The sequence below is a fragment of the Lepidochelys olivacea genome (assembly GCF_965140295.1).
Source record: "Lepidochelys olivacea isolate rLepOli2 genome assembly, chromosome: 11".
NCBI classification, from domain to species: domain Eukaryota; kingdom Metazoa; phylum Chordata; order Testudines; family Cheloniidae; genus Lepidochelys; species Lepidochelys olivacea.
This window is the reverse complement of record NC_140421.1, coordinates 48,120,111-48,145,107: the sequence shown is the minus strand read 5'-3', so window position 1 is coordinate 48,145,107 and position 24,997 is coordinate 48,120,111. Positions and strand designations below refer to the sequence as shown.

Genomic DNA, 24,997 nt, shown 5'->3' with positions numbered 1-24,997 from the left:
TAGTGACTCAGAGTAGATATTGATGATTGATGAATTTCAATCTTTGTTTTTTTAATACAGTGGATCAATGCATAGAGAAAGACGCAAGTTTTTACGGTCTGCACTGAAAGAACTAGCTACTGTCCTGTCCGATCAGCCAGGCTTGTTAGGTCCCAAGGTAATTGCAGTAGTTATATTTGATGGGTATGTAGCCTATTACATTTTCTTTCAAACTTCTTACAATAAGCTAATTTTTAACATGTCTTGGAAAAAATTCTACTTTAAAAAAGGTAAAATCTATACATATAAGGTGTTTGTTTTAGGAACTAATTGATATTTTTCCTTTTCCAGGCACTTTTTGTATTTATGGCATTATCCTTTGCTCGTGATGAAATTATTTGGCTTCTTCGTCATGCAGATAACATGCCTAAAAAGAGTGCAGATGACTTCATAGATAAGTAGGTTAACAATATTTAGTGTGGTACTTTAAATCTTTATGCAGAATTAACAGGGAAAATATATTTGAATGTAAGATGATCTGTGCAGGAATCATTGTGGATGTATGTGTGAATTAGGGCTGTTCAGAAAAGTGGAAATTTCAACTTTTCTTTGAACTACTAAACCCTGAAATTTTAGCCAAAAACTGGAACTTTTTGATGAAAACTTAAAACTTGGGGCAGACAGCTGATGCTTTTCATTAAAAATTTAGTCAAAACCCCAAATGATCTTGGAAGCAGTTCAGATGGAAAAATTTTGACTAGCCTTGGTTTGTGTAAACCAGCTGCTTATACTTTTTGTTGAAGCAATGTAACAGAAAATTATATAGATAGAAATTAGTTCTAAATTTATCTTGCATTGTAAAATTACTAATACCCCAATCCTATGGAGAAGTTCAAGTGACTAGTGTTAAATCAGATAGCCCTAATCCAGTTGTACAAAGTGCCATACATAAACAAGCAAGGTGGCAGCAGGAGACCTGAATAAAGAAATGATTCTGATGGACTTCGGGGGAACAGCACCAGCTCTCTTTAGTAGCCAATCCAGGAACTTCTTTGTCTTCAAGTGGACTAGCTAATCTCTGCGAATCTCTTCTCCCATGAGAGTAAAAACTGACTGGAAAATTCCTTGAAGGTTTGCTATCAGTAGAGCAAGCTAACCATGAATCTCTTCACAACAGTGAAGATCGAGCTTTCTGTGTTTTACAATTAGAATAGGAAACCCTGTGATTCAACCAGTGATCTATTCTCCATCCACTGGGGAGAGTCAGCTGATACATCCCATTCACTTGGTTCCATAGGTTTTGAGAGAGAGAAAACTAGATAAAATCTGATCCTAATAACACCATGCTGGCACCCATTAGCTGTTAATCCTAATATTTTTCCTTCAACAAATCTTATATGCTGAGTCTGTGGAATACTAGAAAAACTACATGTAAAGGCTTGGTTTATGAAAAGAAAACTTCTAACAATATTGGCTGTCAGATCTCTTCAATACTAATACCAAGAAGGATATTCACCTTAAACTTATTAGCTTACCTAGGAGAAATTACCCTAGTGTGTACAACTTAACCCTGTGCCATCTGTGGTATGCAAAAACCCTTTGCGCTCAGTGTTTGAGGAGCCATCAGAGGCCTTTCTGTGAATGTTGTCCACTGTGTGTGTCACCCTTCACTATGCAGGTCTGAGGGGAGTGGAGAACCTGTCATAAATCCCTTGCTGGGTAGCTCTTAGATGGAGATTAAATACAGTGCTGCATGGGCTCACGTTCCTTTTCTCAAATCTTTGTGTTATTTACTTGTTTTAGGTAACCGTTCATAGTGATTGTTTCCGTGGACAGGAGTGTGGGGAATTTCCTAATGTTCCCTCAATAAGGTGGCTGTTAGATAATCCCTACCATCATTTATTTACAGGCTGGACAGTAGTTCTCCTAGAACCAGAAATATTACCATTAACATATGTTGTGCTTATCTTATTCACATGTGCCATAACCTAGGTTTAGTCTAGTTAAAATTCTAGACTAGGACCTTAAAATTCTAGTACTTCGCCATCTGGCTTTTGCAGGTCAGAGTTTTTGTTCTGTTCAGTAGCTCCAAGTGTGAGGAGAGGCCTTCATATCCTATCGGAGTGACTCTTCATATGTATTAAAGAAGTATACTGAGCTCGTGTTGGGTGTCCAGAAAAATCACTACCTTTTGGGTAGAACAGAAAATCTCTGGATTAAATCTATCAAGTAACTACCTGGCAATCAGTTCACAGCTTCATTTGAAATTAAGTGGATGTTTAGCACATTAACAGGTATGGTTTTCAGACAATGCTGGGAGCCATAGTCTAAGGCCAGGTCTAAGGCTAAAAAATTAAGTCTACCCAGGTCCATCACTTGTGGGAGTCGGACTGAGTGTTGGATAAGATGATCTAATTTCCCCGGGGTAGACAGTGCTAGGTTGACAGAAGAATTTTCCCATAGACTTACCTACTGCCTTTTGGGGAGGTGAATTAACTACGCTCATCAGAGAACCCCTCCCATTGTTGTAATGAGCCTCTACACTGAAGTGCTCCGGTAGTGCATCTGCAGCGCTGCAACTGTGCCGATGTAGTGTTTCAAGTGTAGACAGGCCCTAAGATAGTGCTGCTCCTTAGTTCTTTGTATAGTATCACTCGTTGTGGGTACTGCTAGGCATAGCCTGTTTCCAGACTAGTGAGCATCCAGCAGATAAAGAGACTTTGATCTTGTAAACTGATTTATTTTTAGTAGGTAGAACTTCCAGTATGAAAGCCTCTCCATTATAATTATTATTTAAGTCATATTTCACAGAATTAATCAATTTGATTAGTAGATGATACCGACATTTCAATTGGGGTGCTAGTGGGAGAGGGAGGATTTCTTTAGAGAATAGAGTTGGATCTAAAAACGTTCCTTTGGGGCTAGAGCCTTGTGTTTTTTACCCTTTGTCTTCTTGGTGTCCCTCCTTACAGAAACTCAGATCTACAAGGCGAGACCAATATTTTCTTGGTTTTCGCTTCTCACTGAAAGACTCTAGTAAATAATTTTTTTTAAAAGAAAACAGTGAAAGCTTAAGGCCAATATACTGTTCTAAATCCTTTGTAAACAAGTGTTTCTAGTGGAAAGGGCTCTATCTTGACTTCTTTCAAGAGGGGTATGTTTTTGTATTTGTAAACTTTTCCTTTTTTTGCTTCCTAAGGCACATAGCTGAACTGATATTCTACATGGAAGAGCTCAGAGCTCATGTGCGAAAATATGGACCGGTGATGCAGAGATATTATGTGCAGTATCTCTCAGGTTTTGATGCTGTGGTCTTAAATGAACTTGTGCAGGTGAGGGGCTGTTTGTTCATTTGTTTTTATAAACACATCTGCACGTTTGCCAAAGAGCTTGTTGAGTTGTTGTCTGATGTGGCATCTAGAAATGCATCTCACTTTGTATAAAACTTTGCTGCATTTGTGCTGCTTAAATAATAACTTCTGCAAAATAAAACAAACCAAATAGTTCATGGTTCTGCTTTGTGCTATAGAGGTTGAGCTTTTGGTGAAAAAAAATCTATATTCACCTAAAGGTACAAACTGAAATAGATTAAGATTCCAGGCTGTGTTCTTTCATCAAGTGACTGGCAAGAACTCCTGTAGCTTCAGAGTTGTAAAACTATTGAACCACCTCACCAGTGCATGGTACATTCCTGCTTCCATCAGTGTGAAAAAGGAACGGACAGGATCTAGACTACACAAATACCTCTAGTAGCAGTAAGTTGCTTTTGATAAGATTTTGATAGTCTTTTTTTTCTTTTGTGCTATTTCTTCTTTATGAGATCTCTGGGAAGCAGCACAGTGCCCTCAGTTGCTGCTCTGAGAGTAGTCATAAGATGTAGTTTATCAGCATAATGAAGACACCTTAGCCCATACTACTTCACAAACATCCTGAATAGGAGGGAGAGACTGACTGGAGCCCTCTTGCTCCCCTTATAAGCCTGCTGTTGGGATAGATGAACCCATTACTCAACATTAACTTCAGGATCCACTCCAGAAATACTCCATCCATCCACCGATAGGTACCATAACCATGCCAGCAACATTTCATAATCAGCAGTATCAAAGACAGTTGAGAGATCTGATAAAATCTTTGTGGACTCTTGATTCTTTCCATTATCAGCAAGAAGCTGGCAAATTATGCCGGTGGAATCTCTCACTCACACTCCTACCACTAGATTGGCCAATGTGAAGGAAATCTGAGGACTCAAGGTATTGTCAGAAGTTGCTTTGCCACAATCTTCTCTATTTGGCTTCCGCTCCCAAAAGAGATGAGGTGATAATGATTAGTGAGAGGTGTGTGTGTGGTGGTTTTGGGTTTTTTTGAGCAAGGGCCTAATGTTATGTTTTTGTTTTAGCTTGAGGGTAATTTACAGCAGGGGGAACGGGCTTCACAGTTGTGGCAAACGTGGAAGCACTCACTATGGAGTGGAAAGCACATGCAGAGGGATTCAGCACTTATGTCACTTGGTTTCTCTAGGAATCCCTCTTCACAAAACTGTTCCCCAAAAGGATTGTGTATGTTCTTAGGACTCTCACACACCTGATATTCTAAAATGTGGTTCCAGTTCAAGTAGAGTGAAATCCTGGCCCCATCAATATCAACAGCAAAACTCCGATTGACTTCAGTGGGTTCTGAGTGTCATACCAATGTTCTACTTCAGAGAGCAAGGAGAGACATTTTGTCTTCTGTGTTGGAAAATTTTAGGTGTGGAACTGCAAATGTCTCAAAAGAAATTGCTGACCGCAAAGGAGAACATGCTCACAAAGTTCACTGATTTCTCCCCATCTCAGAGGGGTGGTTGGGGCTACCTTCAATATATGGACCTCTTTGCAATACCTCTACCTACTAAGTTACTGTTTTTTTACACAAGAGACAGCCCCTGTACCATGGAGATGGACATTGATATCCATGAATACCTTTGCTATTTCATAGGGAAGGACTTTTACATACACCTTGCATGGTTTCATAGATAAGAAGCCTGGCCAATCTGAGGAGAAATGTGTGTTCCAAGATGCTGATAATGACTTACTATCTGAGAGAGATCTGTTTCTCATCCCTACTGGGTATGATAGTGCTCAGCCCGTTAGGTTGAAGGTTTCTCCACATTTGATATCCTAGCACCTGGGCACATCATCTCCCAAGTAAAGTCCCTGTCTTCACTAGCTCCTGAAAGGGTAGAAATAAAGAGGTTCAGTGCTTCAAGGTAGCTGCTTCAAGTTCTCCCATCTGCTCAACAGGAGTTTGTTGAAATATATGTAACTGACTGGTGATGAGGTTCTTCACTAGTGTCATATCTCTTGCCTGTAAGGCACCTTTGCCTGCTTGGGATGGGCCAGGAGGGCAGAGAATGCAGAGATATCACAAGAAAATTCCATTTATTTTGTCAGAGTAGCTACACCTAAAATACCAGCGGCCACGGCTGCAAACCAGAGTGGTAGAGCATGGATGGCTCAAAACTCTCAGATCAAGAAAGCCACTAACTATATATATATATTTATTTATTTGGAAAGTGACTTTTAACTCATCATTGCCTGGGGCATGGGCAGGCTAAGCAACAGAGCTCTCAATCAGACTTCACTATGTGATTCTTGAAGGCCAGGACCTTTTGGATAGTATTAAATATGCTGATAACATTCAGCAAATGATATTTCCATAGCAGCAGGCAAAGCAGACAAGTTTTGAGTTTATGTAAAATAACTTGCCAGGAATAGAATTGGTATCTTGTGAAAACTGTTTTGTTTTTAAAGCTCAAAGCAACTGGAAATTAATATGATTAACACAATATTAGCCAAATTATTCTCTGCACCTAGAGGATGACCAAGGTATGGAATGGTGATCTATAGTGTATTTAGACTTTACTCTTGTGTGACCAGTAGAGGGAGCTCACATTTTGCTAATCTGTACTTCTGTCCACATGAGTGCATTCATTTCTTATTTAATTAGATTGTAGATATTCAACCTAATTATTGTAAGTGGTGTAAATTCTGTTTTAATTATTGAACTTAATACTGTAAAACAGTAACAATAACTGTCCAGAGTTATTTACATTTTAATTCTTTTTTAATTGTTATTTAAAACTAAGTGAATACTTGGAGTTACACTGATTTGGAATGATTTAATTGCTTCTAGCAATTAAATACTTGCTTTTTGCTGCTTATATATGTTTCACTTGTCATCAAATCATTCTTATCTATTATCTGGAAAAGTTATAACTATAAAAGTTGTACTCTTATTTCTTCATAACTACATGCTCTGAAGTGATGGTATAAATTACATTTTTTCTGAATTTGACATCAGTGAACCCTGAGAGATGATTTCCTAGACACAGTAAATGACCTCTGAGCTCTTTGTACAAATGTACATTAAGATGAACCATGAAGTGAGGAAGTGATCATAATACCGGGTTGAGTCCTGGTTGAGTACTTTTAGTCCTTGACCAATACCAAAAACACAGTGATAGGTTGAAGTGATTAAGTGGTGAGATCCAGTATCTTTTGAAACTCCATGTCTGAAAATCCAAGAATATTGACCATAATCAGAATTAACCAAAACAGTAATTTTTATATACGTAGTCTTTGCAATATGGTCTTAATGTTTACAACAGCTGCTATCTCTGAGAAACAGTACTTTTTATATTTTCTGAAATCTTCATATCTCATCTTCCAAATGGTATAAATTAGTGGTTTTTGACCTTTTTTGTTTGAAGACCCCTACAAAATTTCGAATGGAGGTGTGGACCCCTTTGGAAATGTTAGATGTCTGTGGACCCCCAGGTTGAAAACAAATGGTATAAATCATATCTAACTGTCGGTTCATGAACTGTTAGATGTGGAAATCATAGTTGAAGTAGGATTTAATGGGAAGCAAGGTGGTGAGCTAGTGTGGTCATGTGTTTAATAGTCTGTCTTGCAGCTTGCCTGGTCTAACTTTTGCATGCAGAGAGGTCAGGTGTCCATCTAGATCAGCAAAATACTAGGAACAGAAAAATGTGTAATGACTATTGCCTGAATGACTAGGCTATAGAGAGTGGAGGCTTTACCTAGAATGCTCATAACAGTGCACTGTTCACTAAAGTATTGCTTACAATCCCTATGTAGCTGCAAATGGATTTAATATTTTTTTCTCATCACTGGCTGAGGACAGCTTGGAAAAGTTTATTCGTTCCAGAACCACTTGCGCCAGTCTTCTAAACTAAGGCTTCCTCTAGAGAAACTGTTTTCTTGTTCTTAAAGTTAACTTTTTAAGAAGTTTTTTTAAAAAGCCACTCTGGTGTGTATTTATTAAATTTGTGGACTTGATTATTCTTGGTATTGTTTCTGTGAAGCCATTAATGTGTTTCCATTGTTTTAGAATCTTTCAGTGTGCCCTGAAGATGAATCAATCATCATGTCCTCCTTTGTAAACACTATGACTTCCCTGAGTGTGAAACAAGGTAAGTCTGTTCAGATGAAGAGCTCAAGCAAAAGTGGACTGGAGCTTAGTCTCTATTACTTTGAAGCTCAGGCTTTCTGGTGTTTTAGGATCAGAGATCTTTTCTCTTAATCCCATTCTGTATGGTGGCTGCTACTCTCCATTCTTCTTCCTCCTGTTTGCTTCCTGTTTTGTACAGCCCCATCTGCTTGATACATCAGTGCGCATTCAGCAAAGGGAAATTTATTGGAAGGAATCCTGATCTCTGATTTTCAGAAATTAGTATTCAAGTAAGTTTCACATTGCTGTTGCTGGCACAGCTATAAATGGGAAAGAGTGGACCTGGAATCTTAAGCAGGAGTGAAACACTTAAATCAGGCAAAATGCACTTTCATTGCTGCTGCACATACATTGTCATGGTATTCCACTGATTTCAGTTCACAGAATTTGGAATGCCACAACACAGCATCAAAGTGATTAAGTGAAAGAGGAGGAAGAAAAACAGTGGGATAATAGAGCGTTGAAAGTATTAAAAATTACTTGGTCTTCTCTGTAAAATGCACAGTGGGCAGAACATCATCTTTATTACGCAGTGGGCATATTAGAGCAATGTCATGTAGTGTTATGTCAAATTAGACTACTATAAATTCAATGTCTGATCGGCATGTTGTTAACGTAAGGGACTCCTTATGTTTAATCTTTAGTTACCATTGTCGGTGCGCACAATCTAGGGTAACAGTGTATTGTATTATTGCTTTTCTTACTCTGAGGGGACCAGAGTCCATTCCTTGAGAGGCAACTTCACCTGTTAGGCTGTGAGGAAGAGGTCTGCAAAGCAGCTATGTGGTCCTTATCATACATTTACCAGGCTTAGGATAGACACACAAGCCTTTGTAGCTGCAACTTTGACAAAACTGTTACAGTTTTTCTGGTAGTAGTCCCACTTTTTCATTTAAAGTAAGTGTTATTCATAACTCATACATATAAATGCTTATCCACTCAAAGTCAGTTTTATTCGCATGATCATATACGCTGGGTTGGAATAATTTTAAGTAAATTATCAGACCAAATCTAACCTTATTCTCCTAAAGCAGGCGTGGGCAAACTTTTTGGCCCGAGGGCCACATCAGGGTTGCTAAACTGTATGGAGGGCCAGGTAGGGAAGGCTGTGCCTCCCCAAACAGCCTGGCCCCTGTCCCCTATCCGACCCCTCCCACTGCCTGCTCCGTGACTGCCCCCCTCAGAACCTCTGACCCATCCAATGCCCCCCTCCTCTCCGTGTCCTATGACTGCCCCCTCCTGGGACCAGCTCCCTCTAACCACCGCCCCCCTCCCGGACCTTCACCTCCTATCCAACCCTCCCTGTCCCCTGACTGCCCCGACCCCTATCCACACCCCCACCCCTTGACATGCCCCCTGGGACTCCCACGCCTATCCAACTGCCCCTGTTCCCAGTCCCCTGACCGTCGGTCCCCGTCCCCCCCAGAACCTCCACCCCTAGCCACCCACTGCTCCCTATCCCCTGACTGCCCCCTGAGACCCCCTGCCCCTTGTTCAACCCCCCCCCCCCCCCGCTCCCTTACCGTGCTACTCAGAGCAGCAGGAGCTTGCAGCCCTGCCACCTGGCTGGAGTCTGCCACACTGTCTGGCAGGAGCGGCAGGCCAGAGCACTGGCGGCGTGAGGAGCTGAGGCTGCAGGGGAGGGGCCGAGGCTAACCTTCCCTGCCGGGAGCTCAAGGGCTGGGCAGGACAGTCCCGCGGACCGTAGTTTCCCCACCTCTGTCCTAAAGGAAGTGTACATTAAGAACCTTGGTATTAAAATTGTCCTTAGAAAAATGATTGAATTTTTGTGTTCATATTTACTTTTTAAAGATTTTATTTTAGTCTGTGTTTTTTTCTGATGCAGTTGAAGATGGAGAGGTGTTTGACTTCAGAGGAATGAGATTAGATTGGTTTAGATTGCAGGTAAGTTTTAAATGTATGTACTTCTGCATGTATGTTGTAAGGAATTACTTGTTTTTAAATGATCTATTATTGCCTGTTTAACTGTGTTTAACTTGCAAGTGAGTGACAGATATTGAAAGGAGGACAACTTAATATACTGCTACAAAATAAAATTTATTACAGATCAGAAAGAAAATCATAAGGTTTTTAACTGAGAATTAAAAAATTAGATGCTCAAGTGTCTAAATACTTCATGCTGTTGCATGGCCAGCTATATTAACAAGGTGTCGTTGTATATAACTGTATTATATTCCATTAGATTGGTCATTGATTGCATTTGAGATAATCAATATAAATAGCATATCTAGTATTGTCTTAGTGGTTTTCACATCAGTAAAATATAAGGGAAGCTTAGAGTGTGATTGTTCTTTGAAAAGTGGCTCTAAACATGTCATCGTATTCTGTGTTTGTTTCAAAGGTTCCTTAGTTCCAAACTCCTTCCCTTCCCTCCCCTCCCCCAGCCAAATAAATGTCAGTACTGGAAATTCAACCCTGGATCTGAAAGTTGTGTTTTTTCTGGCTCTTGCATTATCACCAGTAATACAGATTCCTCAAGTTACCTTCTGATCTTATTTACACTTGTACAACTTTTCTCTTATGAGTCTGCACAGATGTAACTAATGGCAGAATTTAGCCCTACCATTAGAACTTAGTTAACAAATCTGGTGCTTGAACCAAAATAGAATACAGCGTGCTCCGTCCCAGTAATATTGGCCCTGCAGTGCTAACAGGATTAAAAAATAATTAAAACTTATTTATGTTTGTAGAGTAAGTAGATGCAATTCTGACTACACACAGTGAAACAAATCTGTTGAATGACTGCTGTTTTTACATAGTCACTTGCCAATGTATGGCCGTACTTTTCATTGTCTTTTATTACACCCTTAATTGTAGTAGACCCCAAATTACTTTTACAAATGTAAATTGAAATACAGATTTTGCATAGGTAGAGCTTTCCTTTGCCTAAAATGTGACATCTGTTTAAGCATCACATTGCCATACCATGCAACCAATTAAGGAAGAAAGCAAAAAATACTGTGCATTGTTGACATGGAAGAATATTGAGATAGGTAGAATGAAATTTGGCATAGACATGGGTTTTGGGCTGCTACTCTGAAACAAAATCACTGTAGACTTCCAAATATTAAGAGAATAATATTCAAAATAATATTCCTGTTCTTGAGTGTTTTATTGGAAAGAAAAGCAAAATTCCAGATTGTCAAGTGGCAGGCCAGTCATCTTTCTGGGAAAGTATTTTTAAGATAGCATAAAGTGCCTGGTTTTCCTCAGCTGTGCAAAGAAGCTGTAAAGACAGGATTGGAAAAACATGATCTCCCTTTTAATGTAACTGTTTTTCACAAATAAAACACATGCTCAAAGATCTTTTTGGATTTGGGCCCAGGAAATCTTTGTCTACAGATGTAATGTGTCTGAAATTCTTAAATTAACTTTCTCGCATGTAACATCTGCAACAGTAGCAGAGTAACACATTCTGATTGTAATTGCAGGGAGCTGCAGCAATATTTGTTTTAAAAAGAACTGGAAGGTCTCTTCAACAGAACATTAGTAGCCAAATCTGAGGTATTAGATCCTCAAATGAACTCTTTGTTGTGATAGAAATAAGAAAACTCCTATTTAAAAAAATATTTCGCTTTCAACAAAAATTGGTTATTGGGGGGGGGGGAACCCTAGATTTTGTTATTAGTTAAAATTAAGCATAAATCTGAATACCATTACATATCAGACTCTTCTCCTGTAGTGCATTAAATGGAAGGGTACCATCTATTTTTAAATATAAATGGAAGCTAATATAAGTAATAATAACTTGTCAGCCATTGATGACAGATAATTCTTGCCTTGCATTTTTTCAGCACTTTTCTGTAAAACATGAATTTCATACAGGCATACTGTAAATCCTGCTTTGTAACTCACACTTTCCTGATATGAAAAAAGAGAGTAACTATAATATTGTCTGCTAAAGGGGGCACTGACAACTTGAAATCTAATCATTTTTTTAAAAGTTAGATGGTTATTACACTGTTCCTGAATTTCCTTGCCAATTTTTATTTAATCATTTTTCTACGTTTTACAGTGTCTCTCCAATTGCTGCAAGAAAATACACACAAACACACGGCTTATGATTCAAAAAGTGCTGTGGGCTGCGCAAACTGAAAAATAAAGAAAGTTAATGTTTCTCATATCTTACTTAGAGTAATCATTGTGTACTTTATAACAATAGCAAAAACAAAGCAGAATTTACCATTTCTTATTTTACTGTGCTGAGATTAGACTATATTTATAGAGTTAAAATGGAAAGCAGAAAAGAGTGATTAGAGATTTTGTTGGGTATGGTGATTAAATAGGCAGATTTTCCTAAAGCCTAATATCCTAATATCAAATTTTCCATAAAACATCTAAGTTGAAATCCTGTCCCCACTGAACTTCATGGGAGTTCTGCCATTGTCTTCAACAGAGTTGGACTATCACTACTAGCATGTTAAAAAGGAAAGTACATGACATTTGTCAGAGCTTTTAGACCTTTTTTTTTTAAAACTCTGATTATAGCTACCATTTAGAAGCACAAAACTGAAATCTTTTTTGCTACCCATTTGTTTTCCATCCATCAGTCACTGATATGTTGTTAGAAGACTGTTCATGAGTACTATCCTGCTGATGTCTTTTTGTTTTTAAGGAGTGAATTGAAGCATTTGTTTAAATGCTATACATCAAGAATTACATACACAACAAATGCAGGAAAAATTATCAGGTTAAATTTGGAGTGAACTAGCCTTGTCTTGGGTCCCTTTTGGCCCACCTATGCTTTTTTAAAATGGGAAACTTATAGTAGAATCCTAATTGGGATTTAAAACTGTAAAATTCATTTAATAGCTGGAGATGCAGGAGAGGATGATTGTCTCCCATCCTTTTCAGTCTTTGCAGAGTCAAGCTGCTTTTTTGCTTCTTCAAAACTGTTCATGCCTCCACCCATTTCTTACATTTCTGCTTCCATCTCTTCCTATATGCCTGTTCAAGCTTCTTTTCTGATTTCACATTGTCTCCTCACCTCACAGTACCACATGCACCTGGAGTGACCTTGCAATAAAATGTATGGCTGGATTCTTCCTTCTGCTCTTTCAGAAACTTTGGCAAGTGTTACGCCATGAAGCATTCTGTGTTGTGTTTTGTTGTCATATTCACTCCTGCCTTCAGATTGTAATTTCTTCAGGACTGCTATTCAGCACAGACCAATCTTGGTATTAATGCTTTGATCCACTGTTCCATTTCTAGCTCCTATCTCCACTTCTTGACTGAAGGCAGGATCTACAGGTGATATGCTAATGACATCGGGAAAGAGCAGCATTCCTAGAATTAACCAAGCACTGTCCAAAGACTAAGCTGAGATACTGTTTTGGCTGAGATGTTCCCTCTTTTACTAATAAGCAGGCTTTCAAATGGACGTTGTTCAGATTCTTATCACATGCAAGAGATTGGTTTTGCAGAGCCTACTAGCCCAGGAAGCTGCTGGCTTATGCCCATGCATTGAGAGCGGGGAGTGAGGTTGAGCCTCTCTGATTTTTTGAACATCTTCGGTCAGGGACTGCTGGCAGAATTGGGTCCAGCTCTTCCTCATATCTACTCTTTCCCTACATCTGCAAAAGAACATGTATAGTTAGTAGGAGAGAGAGGTTCTTGATGTGTGCGAAGTGGGCTTTTTTGAATTGCAGCGTCCATCAGGGCTGTGCATGCAACCTGTGTCTTTTAGTGCTAAGACATAAAAGGCAATTTGACTGCAACTCCTCCCTGAGGAGGAGTTGGGATTTGCCACCTGTAGCAACGAGACAAAACCCAGCAAGCATCTGACCTGCTACTCCTATGGAGCTTCAGACTTATAGACTTTAAGGTCATAAGGGACCATTATGATCTTCTAGTCCGACCTTCTGCACAAAGCAGGCCACAGAATCCCACCAACTCACTCCTGCAACAAACCCCTAACCTATGTCTGAGCTATTGAAGTCCCCAAATCATGGTTTAAAGACTTCAAGGTGCAGAGAATCCTCCAGCAAGTGACCTGTGCCCCACACTGCAGAGGAAGGCGAAAACCCGCCCAGGGCCACTTCCAATCAGCCCTGGAGGAAAATTCCTTCCCGACCCCAAATATGGCAATCAGCTGAACCCTGAGCATGTGGGCAAGACTCACCAGTCAGATACCCAGGAAAGAATTCTCTGTAATAACTCAGATCCCACCCCATCATAGGCCATTGGGCATATTTACTGCTAATAGTCAAAGATCAATTAATTGCCAAAATTAGGCTATCCCATCATACCATAACCTCCACAAACTTATCAAGCTTAGTCTTGAAGCCAGATATGACTTTTTTGCCTCCACTTCTCCCGTTGGAAGACTGTTCCAGAAATTCACTCCTCTGATGGTTAGAAACCTTCGTCTAATTTCAGGTCTAAACTTCCTGATGGCCAGCTTATAACCAGTTTCCAAACTGTTTGGTGAAGCAAATCTGTCTTCACCCTCCTTATTTTTGATTTGTAAATTTCCCCGTTTTCTCCTCTCCCCCCCCCCCCCCAAAAAAAACCTCCCACCCCCTTCATTCAGTTTCCAGTATTTATAGCAGGGGTAGATGCCTTGGGCCTCCCACCATGGCAGACTGCAAACTATCAGGGTTTAAACCCTGCCCAACTCGGGCCAGACTCATCCCCCTTGTTAATGGCCATAGTTCGCAATTTTTCTGATTCAGGGCGAATACAAATCGATAATGTTTAAAAAAATTAAATTTAATGTTTTTAAATTTTAAATTACATACAGGTATATTTTTAAAAATAAACCTGTATAAAATTAAATTTGAAATTGACAACCTGTGTGACGGTTTAGTAAAAGAGATTTACTATAATCTATTAAAATTACTTGAATTGAGAAAAAAATAACTATCAGGATTGTTTGCCAGATATAACCCTTTAGGAGCCACCTTGCCTCATTCAATCAGGCTATGTCCAGTATCACCTCAGACAAGTGGATATTGGATGTCATCACCTGTAGTTATTCCATTCATTTGTACACCCTCCTGACTACTCACCTCCCTTTCCGATCCCTCTTCAGGGACCCCCTCACAAGCCTTAAAAAATGCAATACTTTGCAAACTTCTCTACAGCTCCTGTGTAGAGTAATAGGAGGAGAGGGTTTTATTCCCAGTAATTCCTTATTCCGAAGAGAAAGGGGAATCTTTGTCCTATCCTAGACTCAGAAGACTGAACAGATATATGCCTCCTCAGATTCAGGATAGTAACACTTGCCTTCATCATTTCATCCATGTCTACCCATACTTAGATGACTGGCTGATCAGAGGCAGATTACTGCAGGAGGTAGCAACGAGCCTTGAATATGCTGTATCCCTGTACATCTAGCTGGGCTGCCTAATAAGCTAGGAAAAAATCACTTATGCAAATTGCAGATGATAGTTAACAGGAGCCCGGATCAACTCCAAATCAGAAAAAAAATAATCTGCCCAAGGATAGGTTCCAGTCATTACAAGAACTCAGACTCAAATTCACATCGGAATGAACTACCATCAGTGTCTTATGTCCACTAGGAATTTACTGTGAGATAGCTAATGTACGTTAGTTATGCTATATAACCTACACCCTTTTTTTGCAGTAAAGACAAAGCCTATCTTGAACCAATTGCCCATACTATAGTCTCACCTACCTATGGGTGGAGATTGTGGGGACATAGAGGGGCACCCCTCTCCCATCCTAGATACATCTCAGAGCTGATGGGTGGGTGGGGTCAGGGGGATGCTCAGATTTCTCCCTTAGTCCTGATTCCTCCCCATGGAGGAATGTTGAGGAGGCAGGGCGACACAGTGACATTCTGTGCCTCCCGGTCACTGTGCCCACGTGGGCTGTATAAGGGGAGGGCAGGGAGCAGCTCCTGTTGACTCACCACACAGCCCATGTGGGGAAACTGACCAGGCACAGAGCACCTGGAGTTGCTGCTCGCCCCCGCACCTCCTCAGCCTAATGGGAGGCACAGAGGAATGTGGAGGGGGTCAGCCAGGTGTCGTTTGGTAGCAGGTCAGTTTCTCCCTCATGGGCTGTGTTGGGAAGGGCAGGAAAGCTGCGACCTAGGAGAGGCAGGTGGCTGAACTGCTGCCCAAGCGTCTGTGCAGTGTACAGCCCAGGTGAGTGACAGAGTGAATGACTCCTGTGGGAACTGGAATTCTGCGTCTGGCTCAGCTGCTGGGGCATGGTTGGGAGGACGGGACTTCCTCTTCCTTTGGAACAGCTGGGGCCGGGTCAGACCCACCCCCAGGAGCCTCCCTGGCTGCATGAAGCACCGCATCCCTCCCCTGCTTTATGCCCCCATCACTCCTCAGCTGCAGCGGGAAGGTCACTGTATGGGGAGCTTACCCCCCCCCCATCCACCCAACACCCTTGCATCCGGACCCCCCCCCTGCACCCAGACCTCCCGCATCAACCCATGCACCCAGACTCCCCTGTTGAGCCCCCTGCACTTGAATCTCTACCCTGCTGAACCTTACCTCCCCCCTTGCCCCTCCAAACATAGAAGTCAAACTACACCTATGCACTTAACCTCCAATTCATTCTTGGTTTCCATCCACACACTGCTTCCGGACGACTTGGCCCATGCTCTTTTTCCTGTACAACTTGATATCTTCTCTCAGTCTACACTTTCCTCTCCAAAAAGTCTGATTTGTTTAAGGGAAGAGACAGAGAAGCGGAAGGATACTTTTGGCTCCGAGATGGTAGCTTAGCAGTAGCTCTGCGGGAACATTCTGTGCTCTGCTGTGACAGTACTGCTTGGTCCAGAAACTTTACCCCCGTGTTGCTGTCATACCATGCCTTCAAACAGGAGATGATGGCAACCCCTTCATATGGAAATTTGATTGTAAAGTGTTGTGGGTTCTAAATTTAAAAAAAAAAAGGGGGGGGGATGTGGGATGAAGACAGGGATTTACTCCAAGCTTTGATATTTTTAAAAAGCATGGGTAATATACGTGCTTCAGCCACTCTTTAAAATTGCGTTGGGCTGAAGAGACGTTTAATAACTTATATACAACTACATATCCACATTATCTGACTGAGTTAATTATAGATATAAAAATCTTAATGTTATTAAACTATTGTCCTTACTCTGTTATGTCCTTACAGGCCTACACCAGTGTGTCTAAGGCTTCACTTAGTCTTGCAGACCACAGAGAACTTGGAAAGATGATGAACACAATTATTTTCCACACAAAAATGGTAGATTCCTTGGTGGAGATGCTGGTGGAAACATCAGACCTTTCTATATTTTGGTATGTCATTAATTTGACTCTAGAAGCTTTGTCTTTATAACTTTGGTTATGTTAAGCCTCTTACACATGCAGTTTTTAAACAGCATATCATCTAGGAAGATCCAGCAATGGGAGAGTAGATGATAGTTCCTGGTTTTCTGTTTACAGTGACTTTAGCCAGCAGTGATTTTTGTTGTGTTCCTCATTGAAAATCCGTATAGCAGACGTATGCTTTGATTCATTAAAGGGCAACAGCAGTCCCCATGGTTATCCATCATTTGCCTAGCTGATATGGAGTTTGCCCTTCAACATGTACATTTCTCATACAAAGCTGATAAGCAGGCGATAACTCTGCTTTTTATTTATTTACTTAATAGATTTGCAATACATTTATCGTAAGGATCCTGGCTAATAAATATATTATACTATATAAAATTCATCAATCAGTGTCAACTAAAAAATAACCTCCCCTCCCAAAGTAAGCTGTATTTAACACCACAATACTTTATAGTATTTAAAAACAAAATCCCTTGCTCAGAACAGTAGTATGGAAGTTGGAAAAAGGCTTTTCACCAGCTACAGATTGTAAATTATATTTCACCCTATTTTAATTGAGAAATAGCACTTGCTTCTGGATTGTGGGAGCCAAATAGAAGACTAAATTTGTTAGTCTCTAAGGTGCCACAAGTACTCCTTTTCTTTTTGCGAATACAGACTAACACGGCTGCTACTCTGAAATAGAAGACTGTAAACCACTTTCATTTTCAACTTCAGGACTCAGCCAGTTTCAACTTCAGGACTCAGTTTTACCCTCCAGGGAAAAGGGGAGCTAACTGGAGCAAATCTGGGGTGTGGTGTACAAGAGAAGGGGAAAACAAGGCATGTTTTCTCTCTGCTATAAAATCAGTCTGGCGTCAAGTGCCTGGTAAAGGATACATTTTATCAGGAGTCCAAAACTTGGACTTGAACTGGTGCTTCAAACCCTACATTTCCTTCAGAAATGCTTTTATTCAGAGTGTTAATTAGAAATAGCTAAGTTCAGTATTTATTTTTGTATCTCCCATCCCCCCACCACCCCAAAAATCCAAAGTGACTAGAATTAGCACTGAAGTTGAAGCAAAACCTTGGTTCAAGAGCAAAAGTTACATTAGAAATGCTTTATAGATTTTAGGGCTAGAAGAACCATAAGTCATTTTCTAGTCTGACCTGCATGACACAAGCCATAGAACTTCTGTGAATTAATCTCTGTTTCAAGACCAGTAGTTGTGCTTGAACTAGAGCACGTTTGAGAAAGTCTACTCCAGATTTTAAAATATCCAGCAATGGAGAATCCAATACAACCAGTGGTAAGTTGTTCCATTGGTTAACTACCTTCACTATTAAAAATGTGTCTTATTTCTAGTTTGAATTTGTCCAGCTTCAACTTTCAGCCACTGGATCTTGTACCTTTGTCTGCTAGATTGAAAAACCCTGTAATCAAATTTCTGTTCCCTATTTAAGTGCTTATAGACTTTGATCAAGTCATCCTTTAATATTATCTTTGGTAAACTAAATAGAGTGAGCTCCTTGAGAGTATGTCTTCACTGCAAGTGGAGGTGTGATTGTAACATGAGTAGGCATAGTTGTCTTAGCTTAAATCTAGCTAGCATCAGTAACAGTAGTAGTGTAGGTGTAGCAGTACAGGTTAGCAACCAGCATATGTAATCTCAGGCTCCCCAGCAGGCTTGTACTTGGGAAGCTAGTCCATGCTGCCGTATGTACGCTACTGTTGTTGCCCCTTAACTTGCAGTGTAGACAGACCCTGAATGTATCGCTATCAGACATGTTTTTCAATCCTTTAATCATTCTCATGGCTCTTCTCTGAATCCTCTCCAATTTTTCAACATACTTCTTAAATTGTGGACATTGGAACTGGATTTAATATTGTATTAGAAGTTGCACCAGTGCCAAATACAGAGGTAATATCACCTCTTTTGTCCAACTCAGTATTACCCTATTTATACATCTGAGGGTCATAGTACACAGTAGTCCTTCAGGCCATAGGATTGCACTGGGAACTCTTGTTCAGCTGATTATCCTCCATGATGCCCAAGTCTTTTTCAGAGTCGTTTCCCAGGATAGCGTCCTCCATCCTGTAGATACGGCCTACATTCTTTTTTCCTAGATACATGACCTTACATTTGGCCATATTAAGGTCATATTGCTTGTTTATCCCCAGCTTACCAAGTGAGCCAGAGCTCTCCGTATCTGTGAAGAATCATCTTCATTTTTTACCAGTCCCCCAGCCTTTGTCATCTGCAAACTTTCAGTTATGATTGCTATCTAGATCAGTGGTCTCCAAACTTTTTGGCTCGCGCACCCTAGGGTGACCTGCCGCAGGTGCACCGCCAACGGAAGAAGATCGGAAGACCTGCCGCAGGAGGAAGAAGAACGGAAGACTTACTGCAGGCGGGCCGCCGGAGGGGAACGCCAGCCGTGGACGTGCGGAGCTGCTGCCGAAGAAAAAAACGTCGGAGTGCTGTCTGGCCGCGCTACTGCCGCGCACCCCTTGGGATCGTCTCGCGCGCCCCAGTTGGGAGACCACTGATCTAGATCATAGATAAAAATGTTAAATGGCATCAGGCCAAGAACTGATCCCTGGGAACCCCACTTGAAACATTTGCCATTTAAAATTACATTTTGAGACCGATCAGTTAGCCAGGCTTTAATCTATTTAACTTGTTCTGTTGATTTGGTGTCCATCTGTTGTTGTTCTAAATGTTATATCAAGTCAAATACCTTGCAGAAGTCTAAGTAAATTACGTCAACCCTTTTACCTTTTATCAACCAAATTTGTAATCTCATAAAAAAATCCAGTTTTGACAAGATTTGTTTTCCATAAACCCATGTTGATTGGGGGGCACACATTGTGTGTGTATGTGTGTGTATGTATGTCTAAATACATTTAATTCTTAATCCGAACCCATATTGGCTGTTCTGTTATTTTGTGTTGTGTTAACACTTTAATCTAGATAGCATTGGGAACAGTAGCAGGATAGGTCCAGTGTCATGTTGGAACATGGGCTAGCAACCAGAGTAGGTATCCAGAATCTCTTGAGGGCTTGTCTGGTTGCTAGCCTGAGCTGAAGCCCATGCCACCATGTCTACACCGCTGGTATCGCCAGGCCTAGCCAGATTTCACCTTTTACTTGCAGTGTAGACATGACTATGGAATCCTCCCATGTTGGATGCAACACTTTTTGAGTTCTAAATTTATCATCTGTAACTTTAAGGAGCCAGTCATCCTGTTCTCTGTGATTTCGTAGTCTGTAGCAGACACCAGCTATTACCCGATCTTGTGCTTTATCTATTAATGCATTGATACATAAGTATTCAAGATCTTTTGCTTCTGAGTTGTCGGCGACTCAGAAACGGGTAATGCCATTTCTGACAATGCTATTCCCCTCCTCTTTTGCCCGCTCAGTCCTTTCTAAATAGGTTATAACAATTGATTTTTAACATTCTGTCTTGCAAATCTTTCTGCTAGTGTTCAGTAATGTTAATTAGATTGACTTTATGCTCATAGGTGAACAATTCCTCTAGTTTATTACCAAAACTCCTAGCATTAGTGTATAGAAGTTCTTCTTTTCATGTGCCTTGCTTAATTTTGTTCTTGACATCTAGCAATTTTGTGCTAAACTCTCTTTTCACCCTTCCCTTTTATTAGTTTAATGCCTTGAGGACCAAATTAAGTTGATATTATGCACTTCTGAATCACTTTGTTAACAAGGACATTTTATTTGATGGAACATGCCTACATTAATGGGACAATAAAAACTAAAGAATCTCTCTGGTGGAAATAAAATAATTTTTAGTCGATTCTGCGGACAGTGGGGAAAATTATAGTAATTTTGATGGATATCATGTAAGAGGGTACTATGGTTGATCACAAAATCAACATGGCACATTTAATTGGATTAAAAACTGGCTAGCTGATCTCAAAATGTAATTAAAAAAGGGAATCCTTGAACAGGGGTATCTCAGGAATCACTTCTTGGCCCCAGCACTATTTAATATTTTTATCTATGACCTGGAAGAAAACATAAAATCACTACAGATAAAGTTTTCAGATGACACGTTGGGGAATGGTAAATGAAGAAAAGAGGTCACTGATAGAGTGAGCTAGATTTGCTTGGTAAACTGGGCATAAGCAAGCAATATGTGTTTCAGTATTGCCAAATATAGGGTTGTACATCTAAAAACAAAAAAAAGCTGTTTGGCGCATTAAAAATCATACGGTATTTCATAGCTGAGAAATACAGACTGAATACATAGCTGTAAAGCCTTGCCTAAATGTGTGCACGCACACTTTCACTCTTACCTGTCAGATGAACTATGTTTTGTTAGAAATCCAACCGTAATCATTAGAGTTAATCTGAGTACATGAAGACAGCATTACAGCCTCTGGCAGTGTTTACAATATTTGTTTGCCACAAGGTAGCCATCAGATTACATTAATACTAAATTTTAACTTCTGTTTCTGAACAGTTTTTATAGTCGTGCTTTTGAGAAGATGTTTCAGCAGTGTTTGGAGCTGCCCTCTCAGTCGAGGTATTCAATTGCATTCCCGCTGCTTTGCACCCACTTTATGAGCTGCACCCATGAGCTGTGTCCAGAAGAGGTAATTTCAAAATACTTCATGTAGATGTTCTTGTGTGAAATTAATTATCTGTACTGCCTTGTTTAAAAAATTTTCAGCTAATTAGCACTTAAAAAGCACACCGTACTGATGCATCACTGAAATGATGCGTCCGTAATACCATTACGTTAGTTTACAGAAATTCAGACTGAGTGGGAATAAAGCAAAATATTGTTGATGTTGATCACATGTTGGTTTATTAATAATTAGCAGTTATGTTAGCCCTTCATTACCACGGTATATGAGCATTATTATTACCATTTCAAAGAAAAGGAAACTAAGGTGCAGGGGTTAAATGACTTTCCTTGGGTTACTCAGTGGGTTAATGGTGGAGTGTAGAGTAATACCGAGGTCTCTTCCCTACTAGTCCATTGTCCTATCAGCTTCTGTAAACTTCTCTTAAATAACTTAAGTTTTGGCAAAATAAAATATTGAAAATTAAGTATTCATCTAAAAATATTTTGGTTTGTGGCAAGGGGAATGAACTGAAGTGAGTAGGTTAATCTGTTTGGTTCCTGCATTGTATATCATTAGTATCTGGTTATGGATGCTAATTGCTGCCATATGTCCATTTAAAATGTAAAGACTGGTCTTATAAATAGTTTGTAAACATTTAAAAACTTGTATCCATATAATGAAAAAGGAAACAAGCAGCTGATATCTCTGTGCCTTATGTTATAAATTATAACAATTTATATGAACAATATTTGTACGGCACTGACTGTGAACTATAGTATTATGTAAGCATTCATTACGCTGTGACCTACCTTTGGATAGAATGATAAAGAAAAGCAAGGATTATTCTCACGGAATTCTTTACATTTTCATGCTATAATGAAATATATCTTTCAATACACTTCGTAAAATTTCATTGACTTTGGAATTACACCAGGGATGAATCTGTCCCTCCTTGTTTGGTGCCAGTAGAAGTATTCCTTAGTACAGCTCAGAACTAATCTGAAAACACTTAAATGAATAAAAGAGATTTATTGAAATATGCATGGTTTGGATTTCCCTTATTTAAACGTTAAACTCCTTCTCCCACTATATCTATACCACTTTTTCCTCTTTCCACTCAGCTTTAAACAGCTGCAAACTTTATTTACATTGGAGAACCACAAAAAAGTTTCCAGGAAAATTTCCATTCAAGACAAAGAAGTGTCTTTCAGAACAATTTATAGGAACAGTAAAGAGATTCAGTTGCTGTCTACTCTATAGTAGTTACTGTAAATTTAGCAATAGCCAGAAAATGTCACTACAGCTAACACACAGCTTGAATTTAGTGCATTAATTGTATAATTTGGTCACAATTACCAATTTGAAAAATTAATCTATATTGTACTGTATAATGGTACTGTAAGTGTTACAAAGTAAACATGACTAGTGAAAGAAGGGTTTTCATTGAGGCATAATACTAGAGCTGTGGTGAGCAAAAACCAAATATGCTAAATCCCGACAAGCTGCGTACAGCAGAGCTGCATGGCGAATCTTTTTGGTGGCTTAAGTGAACTAAGCGTACGCCTACACAGCAAGCAGGATCCCATGGCAGTGAGGCTGAGACCCTGGGTCTACAGACTTGGAGTTTCGCTGCAGTGCTAAGAATAGTTGTGTAGCTGTTGTGGCTTGGGCTCTGAAGCCTAGGGAGAGGTGTGAATTGGTTCACTAGTTTCAAAGTTGTGAATATTGTAAGTTTCTTTAGATATGCAGTAAGATTTTGTTTGATCTGTGGTTTAAAATGTGTGTTTGGGATATACAAGCGCAGTAGGTCTATCGTTCTGTTTCAAATGTTGAAGCCACTATGCAGTACTTCACTGTACTCCAAACTTGTGTGGACTTCAGAAGTTCGCTAGGCCTAACAAATGCTGTGGTGGTGGTTGTTCACTCCCTACTTCCCCAACATCCCAACAGGCCCCATGACCTAACGTAACAAGCACAGGTCTGGGAACCCAGAACACTTGAGTTCTACTCATATCTCTTCTGGCTGGCATTGTTAACTTTTTACAAATATTTAGTTAGGCCTCTGAACACCACTAAAAGGAGATTAATATCATTATCCACATATTACAGATGAGGGAAACAGAGTGACTTTCCCAAGCATATCCAGCTAATCTGTGCCAGAACTATAAGGACTAAGGACCTCTGATGTGCATATCCTTGACTAATCCACTAGACTGCAGTGCTTTTGAGGCTAATCACTTAAAGGTGATCTGCAAAAAGTAGTGAGAGAAGGGGGCATATGTGCTGCTTTGATGTATGAAGAAGGGGCAGAAGCGTTTAAATTAAAGTTTACTCTGCACTTAGGGAATTTTGACAAAAAATACCCATTGTAAGTAGTGCGGGTCCATTGGCAACATTGGTAGCCCCTGACTCACTCACTGGCTTTGACAGTTTTCAGCAACTATTGAGGAATGGTGTATGTAACTGAAGAAATGTCAAAGTGGCTTACATGTGTTCCTACATGCCTAAATGTTGACAGTAACTTTAAGCTCTGAACATGTGATGTCTCAGATACGTGTTGGATCCGTCATTGCCCATGCTGGAATTTCATTTGTTTTTAACAAATATCGGGCATTAGACAGTTTGTTTAAATACATTTTATAATGTTCCCTAGCCATCAGTTGACCTACTTCAGCAGTATGTTATTGCGGATGTTTGTCTGTAAACATGTGTGACCTAGCCCACTTTAAACTATGGCTATATTTTAAATAAATAGTCACAGAGCGTTTTAATTGGGTGTCTTCTCTCCTGGCTTCAGTAGCATTGATAATTCAGAGAGAATAATCTGTTTACCAGAGGAAGTATCAGAATAAAGCTTGTCACATTCTGTTTTCTTCCAGTATATTTTGTCAGCTACTCCTGGTTTATTTTTCAGCTCTAGCGACCAGACATGGGTTGTTTCCCACCAGTCAGTGATTATTCTAGTGATTTGCACAGTACTCAAAGTGCTTAAAATAAAATAAATAAATAAAATCAAAAACCTCTTTGCTGTTGGATATGAACAAAAGGTAACCCAATGGAAAAGAAGAGTTGACAATTCCAGGAAGTTACTCAGTTTTTTCATGTTTTTCCATGCCCTTTGAAAATGTTTTTTGGGGATTTTTGTTTTTTGACTTGTAATAGCCAACCTTTTGGTTAAGGAGGTGCTAAAATTTAAATTAGCTGCTTAAAAACACTTTCTTTAACTTTGTGGGGTTTTTTGTGGTGGACGAGGGAAAGAAGATATGGAGAATCTTTCTTTGACCAGTCTCCTTTATTAACCACACTCAAAATAACTGTTTAGTAGTGCAGCAGTATGTAATATACTGGTAGTATGTGCACGTACATTCATGCGTAGCACGTACCGGGGAATCACTGCCCTCTAGTGGCTAGCCGGTCGAGGAGAAGATAAGGGTTGTGTTACTATTGCAGCAGCTAGGGAATATCTCCCTTAGCTCAAGTGATGGAAGTTTTATTTTTGGAGCTAAAAGACCAGGAATTTAGTCCTAACTCCTCTATTTGCAGTACATAGATCTGTTGCAGGTATATTATAGGATTGGCAGAAATTTGGAAAACAATTTTTTTTTCTATTTTCTTTTTT

The 24,997-nt window shown here is 39.8% G+C and overlaps 1 protein-coding gene across 5 annotated transcripts in view; it reads left to right on the top strand.

Moving 5' to 3' along the window:
* The window catches only part of NCKAP1 (NCK associated protein 1), a 112,557-nt gene that overhangs the window by 53,112 nt on the left and 34,448 nt on the right, over window positions 1-24,997 (top strand). For all 5 annotated transcript variants that reach the window (XM_084643282.1, XM_084643280.1, XM_084643279.1 and 2 more), the window contains 7 exons: window positions 61-157; window positions 331-437; window positions 3,179-3,311; window positions 7,372-7,453; window positions 9,338-9,396; window positions 16,618-16,763; window positions 21,270-21,402. In XM_084643282.1, the coding sequence (XP_084499408.1) occupies window positions 61-157; window positions 331-437; window positions 3,179-3,311; window positions 7,372-7,453; window positions 9,338-9,396; window positions 16,618-16,763; window positions 21,270-21,402 (757 nt within the window). The remainder of the gene's footprint in view (window positions 1-60; window positions 158-330; window positions 438-3,178; window positions 3,312-7,371; window positions 7,454-9,337; window positions 9,397-16,617; window positions 16,764-21,269; window positions 21,403-24,997) is intronic.